Genomic DNA, 20,341 nt, shown 5'->3' with positions numbered 1-20,341 from the left:
TCTCACTTTTATCAGGACTGAATTGTTTATTTCAAGGACACTCATGTAGTAAGCGCTATTGACCAGCTAGTGTGTTTGCCTACTGTTTATAAGCTAAAGAAATGTTTGATTTAGTTATTACTCTACCAGTTAAATGTGTACAACCATAAGATATGTCAAAAGCTGATATTTCTTTTTTTAAAAAAAATTTTATGTATTTATTTTAAGAGAGAGAGGAAGAGAAAGAATAAGCGGGAGGGGCAGAGGGAGAGAGAATCTCAAAGGGACTCCCCCACTGAGCACTGAGCCTGACCTGGGTTTTGATCCCACAACCCTGAGATCATGACTTGAGCTGAAATCAAGAGACGGAGGCTCAACCGAATGAGCCCCAAAAGCTAATATTTCTTATTTCAGCTACAGGACTGTTCCAATTTGGACTTATTTAAGTAACTTCAAGCCTATAGGCACTTACGAGATACAGATATCTTACATAGGAGTAAAGGGAATGTGATAATTTATGTTGAACATAAAACAGTTGCATAGACGGGACACTTACCATTTGAATGTTAGCTACTCCATCTACATTAAAAAGCCAGGGTGTGCCTAGATGGCTCAGTCGGTTAAGCTCCTGGCTCTTGGTTTAGGCTCAAGTCATGATCTCATGGGTTATGGGATCAAGCACCACCTTGGGCTCTGTGCTCAGCACGGAATCTGCTTCTCCCTCTCCCTCTGCTCCTCTACGGTCATGCTCTCTTTCTCATTCATACACACACACTCTCTCTCTCACAAATAAACAATAAAATCTTTAAAAAAGAAAAGAAAAAGCCAGGATTATATAACATTGGAGATAAGAATGTCATAACTATACCATCAACTCTTTTTCCTTGCCGTGTTTCATGATCTAATTAATCATTAGGATTAAGAACCAGACAAAAAGTCAGGGAACTTTGGTTCTGTTTCTTTGCTTCCAGTTATTTTGAACTTGTACACATTCTTTAACTTCTACTATTAGGAGAATAGTCAGGGCTTTGATATCCTAGAGCCCACTTAGCTAGACCTGATGATTTTTGTGGTTTGCAAAGCTTAGAAGTTCAGCTGATGGCAAGGTGGCTGATGGCAGTGGGGAGTGAAGAGGAATGCCACTCTCAATATGAGGGTTGACTTGAGCACAACATGGAGCCGATTCCCTAGCATGTTATATTTGGGAAACATTAGATAGACTGGCTTGGGCTACGAGGATGGTTAAGGAATAGTGAAAAATAAAGTTGGATTCTACATTATCAGATGAATGAGGAAGGGACTTTGGAGTATTTGTGTATGCAGCATGCATTATTGCTAATGTGAATACTGTAGGTTGTTCCAAGTTTATAAGTCATATTCTATTGTGTAGTGGGTCAATGTTCTGACAGACTTAGGGCGGTGTGACCACTGGCAAGTCACTTAAGCTCTCTTGAGATGGTTTCTTTATTTGTAAAGCCAGATGCTATAATCTCTTATTTTCTGTAACCCTAATTTAGTTCTGGGGCAGCTACTAATTGTGCCTAATAAAGTGTTGGGACAGTTCAAACAGATAGTGTCTGTAAAGTGCTTGCTATCCTGTGTTTGGCACATATTAGGTGCTCAGTATTAGATACATGAAAAGGGGCTGTTCTACCCATAGAAGCAGTCCAAACTTAGGTTCCTCTGTATTCTTTTGTGTAAATTGAATGATGTATTGATTGGATTTTTGCTTCCTAAATTCAAGGGACGATGCAGCAAAATTCAGTGGATGATGCAGCAAGAGAAATAGCAACTTCTTTTCCTTTTCTGGTCTAGTCCTTGGTAAAAAGCTAATCTTTACTAACTTTTGAAAGAGATTTTTTTTTTAATTGAGGTAAAATTCTCATAAAATGAATCATAAACCATTTTAAAGTGTACAATTCAGTGAGATTTAGTGGCTTCACAGTGTTATGCAACCATCACTTCTATCCAGTTCCAGGACAGTCTTATCACATCAAAAGGAAACAGCATACCCATTAAGCAGTCACTCCTCATCCCTCTTTCCCCAGCTCCTGGCAACCACTAATCTGTCTTTCTCTGTGGATTTTCCTATTCTGGATGTTTTGTGTAAATGGAATCATATAGTTTGTGATCTTTGTATCTGGCATCTTTAGTTAGCATAATGTTCATACCTATTGTTCATCCATATTTTAACACGAGTCAGTACTTCATTCCTTTTCATGGCTGAATAATATTCCATGTATGGATAGACCACATTTTGTTTATCCATTCATCAGCTGATGGACATTTGGTCATTTCCACCTTTTGGCTGTTGTGAATAGTGCTGCTAACAAACATTCGTGGACAAGTTTCTGTTTTAGTACTTGTTTTCAGTTCTTTTGAGTATATACGTAGGAGTGGAATTAATGGGTCACATCATAATTCTATGTTTATCCTTTTGAAGAACCACTGAACTGTTTCCCTCAGCTACTGTACCATTTTACACTCCTACCAGCAGTGTCCTGAGGCTCCAGTTTCTCCACATCCTCACCAACACTTGTTATTTTCCATTTTCTTTTTTAAAAAATTGTGGCCAAACTAGTTTGTCATTGTAGTTTTGGTTTGCATTTCCCTAACGATGCTGAACATTTTGTCCTGTGCTTTTTGACTGTTTGTATACTTTCTCTGGATAAATATCTCTGGAAGTCCTTTGCTCATTTTAATATTGAATTGTCTTTTTATTGTTGAGTTGTTAGGAGTTCTTTATATATTCTGAATCTGGACCCTTATTAAAACTATGATTTATAAATATTTTCTTCTATTCTTTGGTTTGTCTTTTCAGTCTCTTGATATGGACATTTGATGTTCAAGAAGTTTCAGGTTTTTTGCTCCTTTGTTTTTAAAGATTTTATTTTTAGCTAATCTCTACCCCCAACATAGGGCTCAAACTCACAACCCCGAGATTGAGTCTCATGCTCCACTGACTGAGCCAGCCGGACACCCGCAAGAGGTTTTAGTTTTGATGAAGTCCAACTTGCCTATTTTTTCTTTTGTTGTTTGTACTACTGGTATCATATCTAACCTTAGTAGCTCTTTTATTTTTCTTCCTATATACACCTCTCACTTTCCAGTGTTCTTTGTCTATTGCTAACATTTTTGGGAATTTACTATGTGTCAAGTAGTGTGCTAAGTACATTGTATTACATACATTGTCCTGTTTAATTCTCAAACAATCCTGAATGATGAGTATTATTATTAACATTATTTTATTGAATTTTTACAATGACTATGGGACGGATAGTATTGTGTTCACTTTACAAATAAAGAAATGATACTAGAGGTTAACCAGCCTCTCATAGATGGCAGAGTTGGGATTTGAACCTGGACTTGAACCTTGCTGGTCTGATTTTTCTACCCATGTTCTTAACCACTTCACATACTGATTTTTGGACCAAAATAGCAAAAGCCTAAAGTCCTTTCACTGTAGGGAAGGAAAAATTGTTCTTCTACCCCTCAAGGTCTTCCAGCTGAACTAACAATTACATTTACATGAGACGGGTTAACAGGAGAAAAAACCCAACGTTTTATTACGTGTGCCTGGAGGCCCAATGTTGAAACTGAGACCCAAAGAGATGACCAAGGCAAGCAGTTTTTATACTTTTTGGGAAGAGAGACAATACATTTATGAGGAATTGCTAGATAAAGAAAACATATTTGGGAGCTTTAACAAGTAAGGAATTCTAAGCAGAATTTGGGCTGAGATAGTAAAAATTAACAGGTTTGTTTCTATAGCTTTCTTGGCTCTAAAGTTCTTATCTCTGGTGATAAGGATATCTTTTTATTTCTTAGTACAGGGAGGGTACCTTTCATATGACAGATTTGTTTCCTGCTTTCAGAGGGACAGAGGAGGGTCTGAGTGTCCTTGTACCAGCTGTTTCTTCTGTAACTTTTATTTAAAATAATATGCCAAAGTGGAACATTTTGGGGCAGGCTGCCCTTGGCCCCTACACCACTGTGGTGTTTTCCTAGGTTTGTGATGCAGAGTAGTAACTACTTTGTTCCCGGTCAGAATTCGTACACTTATGATGCCCTTTCCACATTACCCCCCCCATTTTGGCTGTCCCCAAAGGAAACCACAAAGCAATCTGAATCCACTAAATCACTGAGGCACAAGGATTGATAGCCTTTTAATTCTTATACAAGGGTTTGCATTTTTACAGAGGATGTGGTATTAACTGAAAAGAATCATTAGCTGGAAAGGCTTTCAGTTAACCAAGCAAAGTGAAAAAGTCAGGCAGAAGATAGTTTTGGGTTGTGGTGCCAGCAGAAGCTAGAAGGCCTTGCCAGGAAGGTGGCCCATGGGGTTAGCTGCCTGAAGTGGATTCTGCTTTTTCAGTTCCTCCTTCTTCTCTGTCCTGAACCTAGGTGCTTTGAATGTCGTTTTGGTTTGGTTTTTCTGTTTGTTAGTTTTTTAAGTGATAAACTGTACCTATCTGCAGTATCTGGTTGGGTCAAGAGAAGGGGAAGGGGGTGGTGAGAGAGGGCCGCTCAGTAGGGAACCTGGTGGGCAAACTTGAGTAGGAAAAGGGGCATCACTATGAGGATAGCACATTTGGAAGCTGGGCATTTTCTTTCTCTAGTAATGTACCGTGCTTGAAAAAAGATGTGTACTTTCCCAAACCATGGGGTTGTGGGAAATGCCCACACTATCTGGATTTATGCATAATCTGATTATTTTTCCTGTAAAATTATTTTTTTATCAAAATATGATTAGAAGAATAAGTGACAGTTATCTTATTTTGTATCCCTTTCACTGCCTCTCTTGAATAAAAATGCAGGAAGTTGCTGCTGTTTTATTAACTTGGAGCCTGCATGCTTCTCTTTGTTCTTTGTTAAATATGAGCTGGCATGTGTTCGACTACGTTAGCATTTGCTCTTTGGGACTTCAGTGGTTTCTAAATTCAGCACTGCTAAGCCGCTTCCCTGTTTGCTTGAATCAATTGAGGCTGCTATTTTTAGCAACAAAAGGGAATTGAAATAGCAATTTTTTTTTCATGTAATAGATCCCCAGGAGGAATACTGATGCGAGCTTTCTATCATTGTCTCTTCTCCCCATCCCCCAAAACCACTCAGGAAAGGCGGCTGTCATGGTTTGCGGCAGTATTAATCTTTAATCAATCGAGTGTTTTCTGCATTCAGGTGTTCAGGGAGGAAAAAAAAAAAAGGGTCAGGAGAAGGAACCTGCCTAGAATAACTAAGCTCTTATGCATGGTCTCTGCAGTCAGAATTTGGTGGGTAGTGGCAGGGAATAGTCAGAAGAGCTAAAAATAGCATATTTGCTTCCAGTGTTCCTCTAGTCTATTTTTGATGTTTGATTTTGATAAGGTTGATTGGGTGCTTACTAAAAATATCTGTTCTTAGCAAGTTGAGGACAAAAAGAGTAGAATATTTTTAACCTACACAAACTAAAGTATTTTTGTTGACTGTATAAAATCTGGAAGCTGAGCCCTGGTCAGTTGCCAGTATTTTATGTAATCTATAACAAGCTAGACACTTCTGGATGCCAAGTTGGGATATTCTTTATAGTTGTCAGTTTCCATCTTCACAAAGGCTTGCAAATTTGGGTTCTGCTGTTATATTTATATATGAAGACAGAGGCCTTTTTTTAAACCTCCCTTTTCTCCTTCCCTTTATTCACTTCCTCTACCTCATTTCTGCCCCTGGCCATCTTACCTACTCTCACAGCCAAGAGGGGTAGGGGTGGTACCTGTGGCTTTTTTCTATGTATTGTTGAAAATTACCTTCACTTACCTACTTCATAGCAAAATGGAATCTGAGAATACTCAGTGTTAATGGAGGAAGCAGATCTTACTGACAAGCAGATCTTAATGACAAGAACAACAAACTGTCCCTACTTTGCTTTCCTAAGGCAAAATGGTTCATCCCCCCTTCCCCTTAATCCTGCTTTGGATTTGTTCACTTCGTATCCACCCTGGCGCATTATGAATGAAGTAGTTCTCTCTAACATTGAAAACCATCTCTTTTCAAAGACAGCCTCAGATTCATCTACAGAAAATATGTCTCTACAGATTCATCATAAAGTTAAACTTCTCTCTGTTAAATTTCTTAAATTTCATTTTAGATCGCTACCTCTTGATGTTGAGGGGGCTGAGGGATATATGGGGTTGTGTATGGTAGGTGATTAGACATTATTACTAAAAAAAAAAAAAGTTGACAAAACAGTGGGTAGTATCCTAAGAGTCTAGTTTTCCATTCATAATCTTTTTTCATTCATTTACTCATTCATTCATCCAGCAAAACCTCATTAATCATCTACTTTTTGCCAGGCACTGTGCTAGCAGTTAGACTGTGGTGACCCAGACAGACCCTTATATAAACCTTTGTGATGAATGTCATGAAGGGAGGTGAAGTATGGAGTACTGTGGGGGCAGAGAGCTAGGAGATTCCGTTAGTCTAGAGCTCAAGGAAGGCTTAATGGGAGAGGAGATGTTCAGGTGAAGACCTCAAGGATGGGACAGAGACACTGGTTGGAGTGAAATTGGGACTAGAGCAAAACTTTTGTAAAGAGAGAACTTGTTACCTTATAGAAACTGGAAAAATTTCAGCATGACCAGGGAAGTGAGTGGTAAGAGGAAAGTGATGGGTATAAGATAAGCTCATGGAAGACCTCGTGAAGAATAGGGGCAGTGGGAAGCCATTGACTAGTTTTAGGCAGGGAAGTGGTATCATATTTGCCCTTTGGAGGGATCACTTTGGCTGCAGTGAACTGGAGAGGAATAGGTATGGGAGTAGGCAAATGATTTAGTAGGCTGTTCGAGTAGTTATTGTGGGAGATGAGTGATGGTAGCCCCAGGTGGTGGCAACCGGGAGAAGTGAATGGATTTGTGTTTCAGGTTTTATATAATTGGCAGTAGGGAAACACTGTCACTTCTTGACAGAAGAATGAGATCATAAAAATGGTGCTTGAGAAAGATAATTCTTAACTACGTAGAGCATGAACTAAAGTGAGGAGGACTGAAAGGTTCGTTGGACAAGTCTGTGTGTGTTGGGATGATAGCTTAGGTTGGGGTGATAGCTATTATGAGAATTAACTGGATGATATGAATGAGGTACCTTGAGCAAATATTCTTGTAATCATGTGAATCATAAATATTTTGTTTTAATAATTGACTTTATTGACAGCTTACTCTTGCTTTTCTGGGCCTATAATCATGACTTTAACAGGATAGAAGTTTATTTTTCACCCAGTTTAAAGAATACTAGAATTTCTGTATATGTTTGATTCTCTGGGGTAAGCAGTAAAAAAGGAAATGATTAATTTAAAAAAAAGTGGCATGGTAATTCCATGGAGTCCTCAGGAACCTTGATTCCTATGAGTATACACCTTCATCTTAGCCTGTGGCTTCTACCCTCAAGGTTACTTGTGGTTCAAGACTGCCAGACTTATTGCCATCACTTCTGAATTGGGTAGATGAAGGTCAAAAAGGGGCCTCTCCCTGCTGAGTCTGCTTCCTGTGAGCAGCCATTCTCAGAGCCCCTCATATTACTGCTTGCATCTTATTTCCAGAATCTAATCACATGGCCACACCTGGCTGCTGGGGTTTGGGAAATAGAGTCTATATTCCAGGCCACAGTTGCTGGAAAGAAGGAAGGGAAGACAGTTGCCAACTGGGCTCTGGCCCAGATGTGCATATAACATGAGAAGGAGGAGTCCCTGGGGGTATTTCTGTACTTGGTACCTTATTTCATTGTGGCTGAGTGCTTAATTTTTTCATTGTAAGAAACCAACAACAACAAAAAAACAAGCAGTACTTCTAATATGAATGATTTGGGAGCTAGTCTTGGTTTCATTGGTTCTCATTGCAAGGTGGTAGACATTTCAGGGTTAGATCAAATATTTTCAAAAAAATGATCTTGGGTACTGCATTGGTGAGTTTTAAAAATGTTAATGGTTAAATATATATATACATATTTTACACTAATATTCTATTTATAGTAATTAAAACTGGTGATCTTTTATAATAAAATAATTCAATAAATAGTAATCAAGTTTTCTATTGAATTTTGTTTTTAAGAACTCTGTTTTAAGAAAATGTTAAGTGCTCTTGGGAAGCAGGGGGTTAAGCAGTGCTACACTGATTTTTGGGAAACTGGAATAGATAAAGAGTCTACTGGCTCAGTTTATACCATCTTTCTATTCGTGGTAGGAAAGGACTTCTTTGTCAGAAAGGCAGGATATGCACATGGGTAAAAAATACCAACAGTAAGAAGGATAAAAAATAATAATCTATTTCATGTCTTTTCCCAGTGCCCCAGAAGCAACACTAAAAGACTTTTGATTTAAGTTATGATATGCTTTGATTAGCTTCCTAAAATTAATAATGATGAGTTGACTCCCCAGATAATATGGTATCATCTTAATAGAGAGAATCACACTATTATTTTATAAAAATAAAAAATTAATGAACTTGATTAGGAGATTTTTCTGTCCAACTACCAGTTGTTATCTCTGCTACCACTTTGAACATATGTAGCTTTAAAGCGGAGAATGGATCTTTAAAAGCAAAAGCAGCAGGACAATCCTTGTCTCCATTGTCCGTCTTAAATAAATTAATTAAAATTAGTTTTTTGCATCAAGTGAAACTTTTATGATTAACTGAAGTTTGACAGATGACTTCGTCGTGTTTTTACGTTATTGCAAACACTTACCTACCGTATGACCTAGAGAACTAAAGAATTTGTCATTTCCCTTTTTTTTGTTTTTTAAGATTTTATTTATTTGACAGAGAGAAAGAGACAGCGAGAGAAGGAACACAAGCGGGGGAGTGGGAGAGGGAGAAGGAGGCTTCCCGGCGAGCAGGGAGCCTGATGTGGGGCTCGATCCCAGGACCCTGAGCCGAAGGCAGATGCTTAACGACTGAGCCACCCAGGCACCCCTTGTCATTGCCTTTGATGGAGAAGCATTAGTTGATCCCCCATTGCCTGGCCATTGTGTAGGTGACTGATTATTGTAGAACTACAGTGGTGGTTACAGAGATGACAAAGGGAGCCTCTGAGTTTCCAATTTTATTTTTTATTTCTTAGATGTGCACATAAAAGTAATTTTTATACTTTCCTGTTTTCTTAGGAAAAAAATGTACTTGTGAGGTAATATTTGGCTCATATATAACTATGCAATGCTGGATTTGATTTTGAGAATTAGAATATAAAAAAATGATATATTTTTTTAAAGACTTATTCATCTTAGAGAGAAGAGTGCACCGAGCACATGCTGGGGGGGAGGGGCAGAGGGAGAGGGAGAGAAGCAGACTCCCCACTGAGTGTAGAACCCTACATGGGGCTTGATCCCAGGACCCTGAGACTGTGACCTGAGCTAAAATCAAGAGCTTGGATGCTCAACTGACTGAGCCACCCAGGTGCCCCTAGAAAAATGATATTTTTATCTATCTAAAAAGATCAGGCTAGGGCGCCTGGGTGGCTCAGTTGGTTAAGCGACTGCCTTCGGCTCAGGTCATGATCCTGGAGTCCCTGGATCGAGTCCCGCATTGGGCTCCCTGCTCGGCAGGGAGTCTGCTTTGCCCTCTGACCCTATCCCCTCTCATGTGTTCTCTCTCATTCTCTCTCTCTCAAATAAATAAATAAAATCTTTAAAAAAAAAAAAGATCAGGCTAAATTTTTAATATTTATATCTGTTGAAAGTCATATTGTTTCTGCTTAATATTTAAAGTCCTAACCGTGGAATGGGTGATTTATAGAACACCTAATATCCAGAATGGATCTTACACATTGTTGTAGGCTCCAGAGTTGTGCACATAATAGTTTCTAAAAACTGTTAATTTGATTTAAATTTGATAGTTAATACTAGGAGATGATAGGAAAAAAATGTTCCTGCTGGGAGTATAAAGTCAATTTTTTTTGAGAATTGTGTTTAGTATCTCATTCTCAACTAAAGTTAGTCTACTTTAGTATAATATGTTTCAGAGGAAACTTGGGGAACTTCCCAGTTTTAAAATGACCAAATAACTGCATTTCTAGCCTTTTATTTTTTGGAAATCCTCTCTAAAAATTAGGAGAATGAGAAACAGAAAGCTCCAGTTTGATGAGACTAGGGAACTGCTGAAATCCCTCATTCCCCAGTAACAGCAAATGTAGGTGGAAGAGTGGTACCTGCTTTCACAGAGCAGACACCAGAGTGCTCACAGACAATCCACCATTAGAAAGCACAAAGATTTGCTTTTGGATCCCAGAAAAGCACAACTAGAAGTGTCAGGTACTTCAAAAGACAAGGGTGGGGAAGGCCACTGAGCCAGATGTGCTTGAGACTCAGGGAAATTGGGCACAGAAGAAGGCAGAGGTGAGACACCCAGCTGAGAGCAGGGGTTGAATAAAAAGTCTACAAACTAATAGCTGTTCACCTACCCAGCAGCCAGAAGATTGAAATTGAGAAATGCTTCTTAAGAAATACTCAAGGGTCTCAAAGAAAAGATCCTTTTGTGGAATCTCTAATAAAAAAGCTGGTTTACTCACTGATTACCCTAGAGCAAGGCTCACAATGTAATCACCCCACATATGCACACTAGTTGCCATATTAATGCTTCCAAGATGAGACAGACCAAAGTAGTCAAAAGGAATGTAGAGGAAATAGAATATAAGAAGAAAATGTAAATATGGTTGACCCTTGAACAATGTGGGGATTAGGGGCCCTGTGCTGTCGAAAGCCTGTGTATAACTTTTGACTCCCTGAAAACTTAACTACAAATAACCTACTGCTGACTGGAACCCTACTAACAGCAGTTGGTTAACATATATTTATATTTTATGGATTAGCTGACTGTATTCTTACACCCAGAGAAAAGAAAAGCTTATTAAGAAAATCATAAGGAAAAGAAAATACATTTACAGTACTGTATTGTATTTATAAAATCTGTGTATAAGTGGACCCATGCAGTTCAAGCCCCTGTTGTTCAACGGCCAACTGTATATAAATAAAGTCTAATTAATATCCTCAGAGATAAGAGAAGATAATAGGTCTATAATAAGAACAAGATGTTCCTTTAAAAAAAAGGGGGGCAAGAGCAATCAGAATAAAGGAGAGCTCTTCAAAATTAAAAATTTGACAACCTAAAATTTAAAAGTCAATAGAAAGTTTGGAAGATAAAGTTGAAATTTCCAGGAAAGTAGAACAAAAAGAAAAGTATGATTAATAGAGAAACTGTTATATCTAAATTCTGATTAATAAGAATTGCAGAAAGAAAAAAGTGTGGGGAAGAAATTTTCAATGAATCAATATAAGAAAACTGCCAGAATTGAAGATCATGGATTTTAAGGCCCATCAGGGCCTAGCACCAATGAATGGGAAAACACCCACTGAAAGGTATATTATCGTGACCGAGTGCTGAAGATTAAATGATAATCCTAAAAGCTCCAGTGACAAAAAAGCAGGTCACTTATAAAATGGTCTGAACTCAGAATGGTGAAACACTTTTTGAGCAGTATTGGTGCTGGAAGACAATGGAGAGTTGTCTTCATTTTTTTTTTTTTTTTTTGTTAAAAATGATTTCCTGCAATGAATCATGGAACACTACATCAAAAACTAATGATGTAATGTATGGTGATTAACATAATAAAAAAAAAGAAAAAAATGATTTCCTGCTTAGAATTTTATACCCAGTTAAAATATTATGTACGAGGTTAGAATATAGACGTTGTAAAAAAAAGACATACACAATCAAAAAGTTTTCTCTTAAGTTGTCAAAAAGTTTCTCTTAAGCTGTCACATGAATTTAATAGGATATTCTGGATGTCATCATAGAACAGAAGAACATTCAGTAACAAGAAAATATGAAAAAGATACGGACTTTTGTTGATAATACAGTAGAACCCCCTCTTATCTGAGGTTTTGCTCTCTGCAGTTTCAGTTACCTGCAGTGAACTGTGATCCAGAAGCAGATGATCCTCCTTCTGACATCTTGTTAGAAGGTAAATAGTAGCCTATATCATAATGCCTACATCATTCATCTCAGTTCAGTTCATCATGTGGACATTTTATCTCACATCATCACAAGAAGAAGGCTGAGTATAGTACAATAAGGTTTTGCGTGAGAGACCATATTCACATAACTTTTATTATAGTACATTAGAATTGTTCTATTTTATTATTAATGTTGTTAATCTCTTACTATGCCTAACAAATTGAACTTTATCATAGGTATGTATGTCTAGGAAAAACCATAGTATATATAAGGTGTGGTACTATCCATAGTTTCAGGCATCGTTGGGGGTCTTGGAATGTATCCCCCATGGAAAAGAGGGGACTACTATAATCTACCAATATTTGTTCATGAATTGTGACAAACGTAAGATGTTAGCAGTAGGAAAAACTGACTTGAAATACAGAGATCCCCCTGTATTATCTTCACAGTTTTTGGTAAGTCTAAAAAACTGTTCTAAAATAAAAAGTTTATTTAAAAAATACGTTTACAAAAATGTGTCTTCATGCATCTATCCTTGGAAAGCTACTGGTGGATGTGCTCCCTAATAAGGAACTAGAATAAGATCTAGAAATAAGAGCTTCAACACAGGAGAGAGAGGCCAAGGGAATTCCCAAGGTTATGTTCTAGAACAACAGCTGTGCAGCAGAGTAGCCATTCCAAGGAGGAACAGGATAAAAGCTGGAGGGCTCTGGGAAAGTAATCTCTATGGAAAAACAAAGGAAAAAAAATTCATGGGATTGGTTGTGTGGAAAATTGTACTGAGAGGCTGTTAGGGAATGGGAGATTTATTTTTATTTTATTTTATTTTTTTAAGATTTTATTTATTTGACAGAGACACAGCGAGAGAGGGAACACAAACAGGGGGAGTGTGAAAGGGAGAAGCAGGCTTCCTGCTGAGCACGGAGCCCGATGCAGGGCTCGATCCCAGGACCCCAGGATCATGACCTGAGCCGAAGACAGACGCTTAACGACTGAGCCACTCAGGAGCACCTGGGAGAAGATTTAAAAAGAAAACTATGCAAATGGAAGAAAAAGGCAATTTGAACCACAGGAAAAGAAAAATGTTGACCAAGAAAGGAAATGTAATTATACTATATTACTTGGTTCAGTAGTGAATAATATATTTACCTAGTCACAGTAATTGTTGTATAATAAAGAATTTGGCCTTCATCCCTGGTTTCTGGTGGGGAGAATCTAACTCCTTGGAATTTCCTGAATGATAGGATTGTCTTTATTATTCATGGCAGGCCCTGATACTTTATGCCAATGAGAGGACTCATGGTGGGACTCTGGATAGCTTCAAGATGGGGGCTGGTCACGCTGTAAAAACCAACCATGTGATTAGAAGATTGAAGGTCTGAGCCATGTGATAGCAGCTCAACCTTCCAACCTCTGGGAGGGAAGGGGGGTTGGAGGTTGAGTTCAGTGACATGGTCAGTGATGCAGTCAACCATGCCTTTGTAATGAAGCCCATTACAAATTCTGGACATTGAAGCTTGATGTGGCTTCCTAGTTGGTGAACACATTGATGTGCTGTGAGGGTGAAGTGCTCTGATTTAGAGAGGGCACGGAAGCTCTGCATTTAGGACCCTCCTAGACCTTGCCCCATGTGACTATTCATTTGGTTGGTCCTGATTTATAACCTTTATTTAAAAACTGTAATCACAAATCGTTAAGTTGTCCCAAGTCCTGTGACTTGTTTAGTGAATTGCTGAACCCGAGGAATTGTGGGAACCCTGAATTTTGTAGTCAGTCAGACTGTGGGTGCCTGTCGGGATCTCTGAACTTGCAACTGATACCCGAAGTGTGGGCAGTTTTGCTGGGGCCCATGTCCTATGGTTAGTGTCAGAATTGAGTTGCATTATTTTAATAATGTACACACTGAGTATTGACAGAGTCTTGTGATATAATTTCATTGGAAGGAGGTGGAAGATAAAGAGGAGTGGGTGTTCCATCAATTATAATAAGTAATAAAAATTGATGAAGCAGGAGATAATAGTGTGAGCACAGGATTTAGAACAAGGATGAAAATATAAGAGGGGGTGCGCCTGCATGACTTTGTCGGTTGAGCATCTAATTCTTGGTTTCAGCTCGGGTCATGATCTCAGGGTTGAGAGATCAAGCCCCTTGTTGGGCTCAGAGCTGAGCATGGAGCCTGTTTAAGATTCTCTCTCCCTCTCCCTTTGCCCCTCCTCCCCAGTGCGCACTCACTCTCTCTCCCAACCCCCAAAACTGTAAAAAACACAAAGATCAGTTTTGCAACCTCTAATGAAATTCTGTATCTCAGTGGTGATCAGTGCCTGCTAATAAAACAAGAAAGAAAGATAACCAGACATGAGCCTCCTGATGTAAATATGCATTATCACTTTTGAAGTATTCTTACCAAAAAAATCAAACTTGAATTTGATCAAGCATTGATAGGTAACCACTAGGGGACAGAAGAACATGTTACATGACATCAGGGGAATGTAATCAGCAAATGCCAGGCTGGGAAAGTAATAGGACCCAATATCTTCAACAACTAGTAGGGAAGTTGGGGGTGGGGGGAGGGAGGGAGAAGGAGTAAAGGGGAGGAGAGAGAGATGGAGGTTGAATAAATAGATATAGAAGGGTAGATGGATAGACAGACCTATAGATTAAAAGATTTAATAGACATTAACCAATTTTAAGTATGGAAGTTATTTAATCCTGATTTGACCAAATTACTAGAAGTTTTCTGAAACACTTGTGAAAATTTACATACTGATTAGATAATTGATGTTTGATTTGGTATTAGATAATTAGGATTTATGATTTCCAGTTTAGGAATCAGGATAATGGTATTGTGGTTATTTTAAATAACATATACTGAAATTCTTATGAAGTCATATGATGTTATTGATTTACTTAAATAATCTGAGATGGGAGGAAGTGGGTGGAGGTGTAGTTGAAGCAAGATTAGTTAAAATCAAGTTGATAGTCTTCGAAGCTGGGTCATGGGTACATTTGGGTTTGTTATACTGTTTTTATTTTTTGATATGTTTGCCCTTTTGTAATTTGAAAAAGTGTTTTTAGGACAAATACAAGAAAATCCTACTTTACTCCATAACTTGTTTTCCATAATTTGTAAATGGTTTGGAAAATCTCATAGAGAAGTTTGAGGCACATCCCTAACAATTTGGAGGAGATGGCTATGCTCTGAATTTGTAACAAGCATCATTATAGTATTTCAGAGATAAGATACCATGATGAAGCCTGACCCATTATAATTTTCAAATGTTTCTGCTACATAAGGTTTTTGAGGGGGGCCTGGGTGGCTCAGTTGGTTAAGTGTCTGCTTTGGCTCCGGTCATGATCCCAGGGTCCTGGGATCAAGCGCTGCTTCAGGTTCTCCACTTAGTGGCAAGTCTGCTTCTCCCTCTCCCTCTGTGCTCTCTCTCGCTCTCTCTCTCTCAAATAAATAAGTAAAATCTTTTTTTATTTTTTTTAAGATCTTACTTACTTATTTGACAGAGCAAGAGAGCACTAGCAGGGGGAACAGTAGAGGGAGAGGGAGAGGCAGGTTCCCCACCAAGCAGGGAGCCCAATGCAGGACTCGATCTCAGGACTCTGGGATCATGACCTGAGCCGAAGGCAGACTTTTAACCATCTGAGCCAACCAGGCGCCCCCAAATAAATAAATAAAATCTTAAAAAAAAAAAAAAAGGGTTTTTGAGCTTGTAAGAGAAATGCACTTTCCCATAGAAGAAATCAATCTTACTCAATTTTTTTATTGCCCATAATTTTGAAAAATTAAGTTTATTAGGGTATAACAGATATATACTTAAATATGCATTTTTAAAGTGAATTCTTACATACTTATGCACCCAAATCAAGATACAGGATATACATCCTCTACCCTGGAGGTCCCTTAATGTTCCTTCCTTGTCATTTACCCTCTCACCCACAGGTAATCAATATTCCGATTTCTGTCATCGTAGATTAGTTTTACCCTTTTTTTTTTTGGCCTTCATGGATGGAATCATAACAACTTGTATGCTTTTGTGTCAGGCTTTTTTCACTCAGCATAATGTCTGGGAGATTTGTCCATGTTTTGAATATATTGGTAGTTCTTTTTTATTGCTATTTAGTATTCCATTATATGAACATACCTCTGTTTACTTATTCTCTTGTAGATCAATGTTTGGGCATGTTTACCTATTACACATAAATAAAGCTACCATGAACATTCTTTTGATAGACATGATGTGTTCATATCTCTTGGGAATTGCTAGGTCACAGGGTAGGCATATGTTTAGTTCTGGACATAATGCCAAATAGCTTTTTTTCAAAATGATTGTATCAATTTACAGTGCCACCAGCAATGTATGAAAGTTCCAGTTGCTCCACAACCTTGTCAAGACTTGGTATTGCAGTCTTTTAAATTTTAGCCACTGTGGTGGGTATTCCATCTTAAATTTGAATCACTAGTGTTGCTTCATCTTTTACATCAAAGTATTACACAGGTCCTCTGGTGTATAACTGGTGGGTCCTAACTATGCTTGGTTCTTCATTGCAGCTCTTAACCTAAACTGTTTTTTTCTTTTCTCAGTTGTCACAGGTGGTACTGATGGAATTGGAAAATCATATGCAGAAGAGGTAGGTAATTTTCAAGATCTTTTTTTTTTTTTTTGTATAAAAATAAAAGAACAAATACAGGATTATCTCTTATAGTTGCTTTGATTGTTGAAGTTAAAAACAAATACAGTGTTATATAGTACAATAAATATGCTTTATTTCTAATCAGAAACACCACGCTTGCTCAAAGACAATTTTAAAATAAATTTTTGTGCAAAAATGAGTATAAAACTTTCTATCCCAGTAAATTGGAATTGGGGAAAATGTAGCATAGTTTTATTTTATATTGTGTAATTATGGACAGTCCTTAGTTTTAAAGTCAGTTGTTTTGAACTATTTTCCAAAAGGTGGCTGTATTATTATGGAATAGTTTTATTTCCAGGCTAGTCCATGGCATCATTTTTTTAATAAGACTATAATTGACAAAAAGATATTGATGGACATGGGCAAAGGGCAACGTCATGAAAGCATAGGGACCATGTAGTTTGAGGGCCATTGTACAAAGCAGGAGCATTGGTAGTACTCTTTTAAGGCAAGCTTCCCTGCCCTCTGGTTCCGCTGAAACACCACAGCTTATGATACTGCCCAGTTGTGATGACAATCTTGGCAGATCCACTGGATTTCTCAATCGTCATTTCCAACAGAGGATCTTTTTAAATCTTCCTTGGTTGCCAGTCGTTTAGTCTTTATGTATCCAGTCCAAAACAAAATATTTTTTAAAGCTGACTTTTAAATTATAGAAGTAATAGATACTTATGATTTTATTTCTTTATCTATGAAAGATTATTTTAGAGAAAGAGTGCGATCATGAATGGGAGGGGCAGAGGAAGAAAAAGAGACAAACACAAGCAGACTCTGCATGCAGGGCTCAATCTCATGACCCTAAGATCACGACCTGAGCTGAAACCAAGTTAGACACTTAACCAGCTACGCCACCCAGATGCCCCAGTACTTATGATTTTAAAAACTAAAGCAGTGTAGATGGGTACCAAATGAAAATAGAAGTTTTACTCCTTCTGAGACCCTTTGACATTTATATACTAACTTGATTCAGAAAGATAGCCCTTTGGGGGAATCCTTTTGTAAAGTCTTCATTTTGGATTGCCCATTCATTATAACTTAGGTTTATTGGTTTTTTTAGTTGAGTTTACCATATTATCAGGTTTTCTTAAAATGAGAATATATCTGATTTCTGTTTTTAAATGAAATGTACAGGTGTGATTCAACTGCTTGGTGTTTTTTTTGTTTCAGTTAGCGAAACATGGAATGAAGGTTGTCCTTATCAGCAGATCACAGGATAAACTGAATCAAGTTTCCAGTGAAATAAGTAAGTTTTTCACACACCCTCTTCTTTCATATTTATGAAAGGAATACAGCTAATCTAAGCTGAATGTTTTCAAGTAGGTATCTAGCACTGACGTATTTATTTATAGTTCAGAAAGCTTCTTATGTTGTTAAAAGGGATGCTTTAAAATGGGTCATCATTTTTTTTTTCAAATTAATATGGGACTGTTAAAATTTCCTTAAAATGTCTTTTCCTGACTCACTTAGTTGTTGTTAGGAGCCAGATTCTCTGATTATTTTATCATGTTCTACTTAAACACCTGAATTCCTTTTCTGTTGCTTTATTTCAGTATTCTTGCATTTTCTTTTCACTCTTTGACATCATTGCCTCTAAATGTAATCATATATAATTGAAGAAAAATACAGAAGGCAGTCTATCTACATACGAGAGGGAATCTTTTGAGCTTTCTTCTTAGGCAGCTATGCTTGAGACCTGAATTACTATATAGCAAAGATTCTTAACTCATGTCTAATTAACCAACCTGATGGATAAAGCAGTGCTGTCCATTTCCTTGGTAGAACACACTAACTGCTGTTCCCAGCGTGCTGACTCTTGGCGGCTGGTCAGGTTCTCAGTGTGACGCTTTTGTGCTTTTACCCCCCCAAGTCAACTTATTGGCTTTAAGAGTCAGCTATGTTTGTTCCCAAAGTTATGCTGAGTGCATTTATTATTTAATATTCCACACACTGATGCGGTATTTGTGTAAAAAGGGGGAGTTATTTCTACAAAAACGAATTTGAATGCTCTGAAAAAAGTGAGAAAAGCAAGTTCTTTCAGAAATTGGCTGTCAAATTAGCGGTGAACAAGACTAATGTAAAATAATTGGAAAAAATGATAAAAAGTAAGAAATTTGCTCTCCGATTGTTTTGCGTATGTTGAAATTTTTGCTGCACTTTAAAAGAACTAGATCTGCGATCATAAATGATGCATTATGGGCACGGGTGAGACAGGAAAGTCTGGAATACTGGTCAGCAGATCTAAACTCAAATGTAAGGCAGGGGTCCTACCCAGAGAACTGGTGAATGAATTACACTTATGTAAGGTTTAAATTAAATAAAATGGTTACAATGTGTATTTGTCATTTTCTAGGATTCCTGCTTTAACTTCTATGAGTAGCCAACTAATAAACTGCTCCAATTCTTTCAGAGGAGAGAGGATTTCTACTGTATTTTTTTTCAGCGTTATTGAGATATCTCAATTGATATATAACATTGTGTAAGCTGAAGGCATACCACATACTATATTTTATTATTAACATTACTACCTACTATTAACATTTATATGGTGCTTTATTATTTATTTATTCCCTCACATGTATTATCCTCTTTTATCTTTCAGACATCCTTGTGAGGTATATATTTTTGTTATTGTTTCTTTCCAGGCCGTAACTGGTTCTTCTGGACAGATTACATATAAATGCACTTAATCTTTATGTAAAAAACAGATCCTTATAGATACTAATATTAAGTATGCTAAATCTTTTTTTTTTTTTTTCTTAAACCCTGTTGCTGTCATAGATCTTTACATCTTTGGCATTTAAGGATTTTAACTTTCAAGTTTTGAATTATGTAAACACAACCCTGAAGGTCCAAGACATACAGTATTTTGCAGTTTGGCTAAGGTGGGAATTTGAATGAAACCATGGCACTAATGAGCCTGAGGCAGTTAATTTAGATAGTAGTTGAACTTCATATGTTTGCCTGGATCTTAACACTGTTTCTTTCTTAGTTACTTGTGCTCATGTGTATAATTAACTCTTATTCTGTGTATAACTGATATAATATATATATGTTGGGTTTGTGCATGTGTAGATAAAATTGGCTGTTAATGAAAGCATTTACTAGTTGCTGGAAGTAAAGGTTCATAGGTGAAAAATAGAACCTTTGATGAAATGGAATGTTGAATTTTGAAATGCTGTGATCTGAGCAAACCACCATCTTGATCCCAAGACAAATAAAAGCTACCTCATGACAGTCTTTTAGAAAGTGCTCCAGCCTGTACCAAAAATTGCTCAACAAGCCAGAAGTATACTTTAATGATATTTGAGAATTTATTCACTTGTGATAGGAGGTGACATGTGACTGTGGGCAGAGATGCCATTCTGGATAAAGACGGGATTCTGTTCAAACATTTTCATGAAGGGACAGATAGTGATGCACTGAATTGACCTTTATTATGTTTTCCTGGGCATCATATAAATTTAATGAGAAAGGTGGTATCAGCAGACCAGGTCATCAGTTCTAAGCTGAAGAAATACAAAGAGGAGATTATATACATCTGTACAGGTTTTCAGCTCAGACATAAATCATCTCTTTGGCAGGATAGTGTTTTCATGAACATATCTATTCCAGGAGAAGGAAGGACCAGAATTTAATGTTGACAGAGACAGACTAACTCTGTTTCTGCCTTCAGCACATCTTTATTAAAT

The 20,341-nt window shown here is 37.5% G+C and overlaps 1 protein-coding gene across 2 annotated transcripts in view; it reads left to right on the top strand.

Annotated features, from left to right (window-relative positions):
* Positions 1-20,341, top strand: part of HSD17B12 (hydroxysteroid 17-beta dehydrogenase 12) — a 156,761-nt gene that overhangs the window by 41,962 nt on the left and 94,458 nt on the right. For both annotated transcript variants that reach the window (XM_054511976.2, XM_045893874.3), the window contains exons 2-3: positions 16,543-16,589; positions 17,820-17,895. In XM_054511976.2, the coding sequence (XP_054367951.1) occupies positions 16,543-16,589; positions 17,820-17,895 (123 nt within the window). The remainder of the gene's footprint in view (positions 1-16,542; positions 16,590-17,819; positions 17,896-20,341) is intronic.

The sequence above is a fragment of the Mirounga angustirostris genome, unplaced genomic scaffold, assembly GCF_029215605.1.
Source record: "Mirounga angustirostris isolate CCGP_5_RB_7025 unplaced genomic scaffold, mMirAng1.0.hap1 SCAF_13, whole genome shotgun sequence".
Taxonomy (NCBI): Eukaryota; Metazoa; Chordata; class Mammalia; order Carnivora; family Phocidae; genus Mirounga; species Mirounga angustirostris.
The sequence above is the reverse complement of the archived record's forward strand: the minus strand, read 5'-3'. Positions and strand labels throughout refer to the sequence as shown.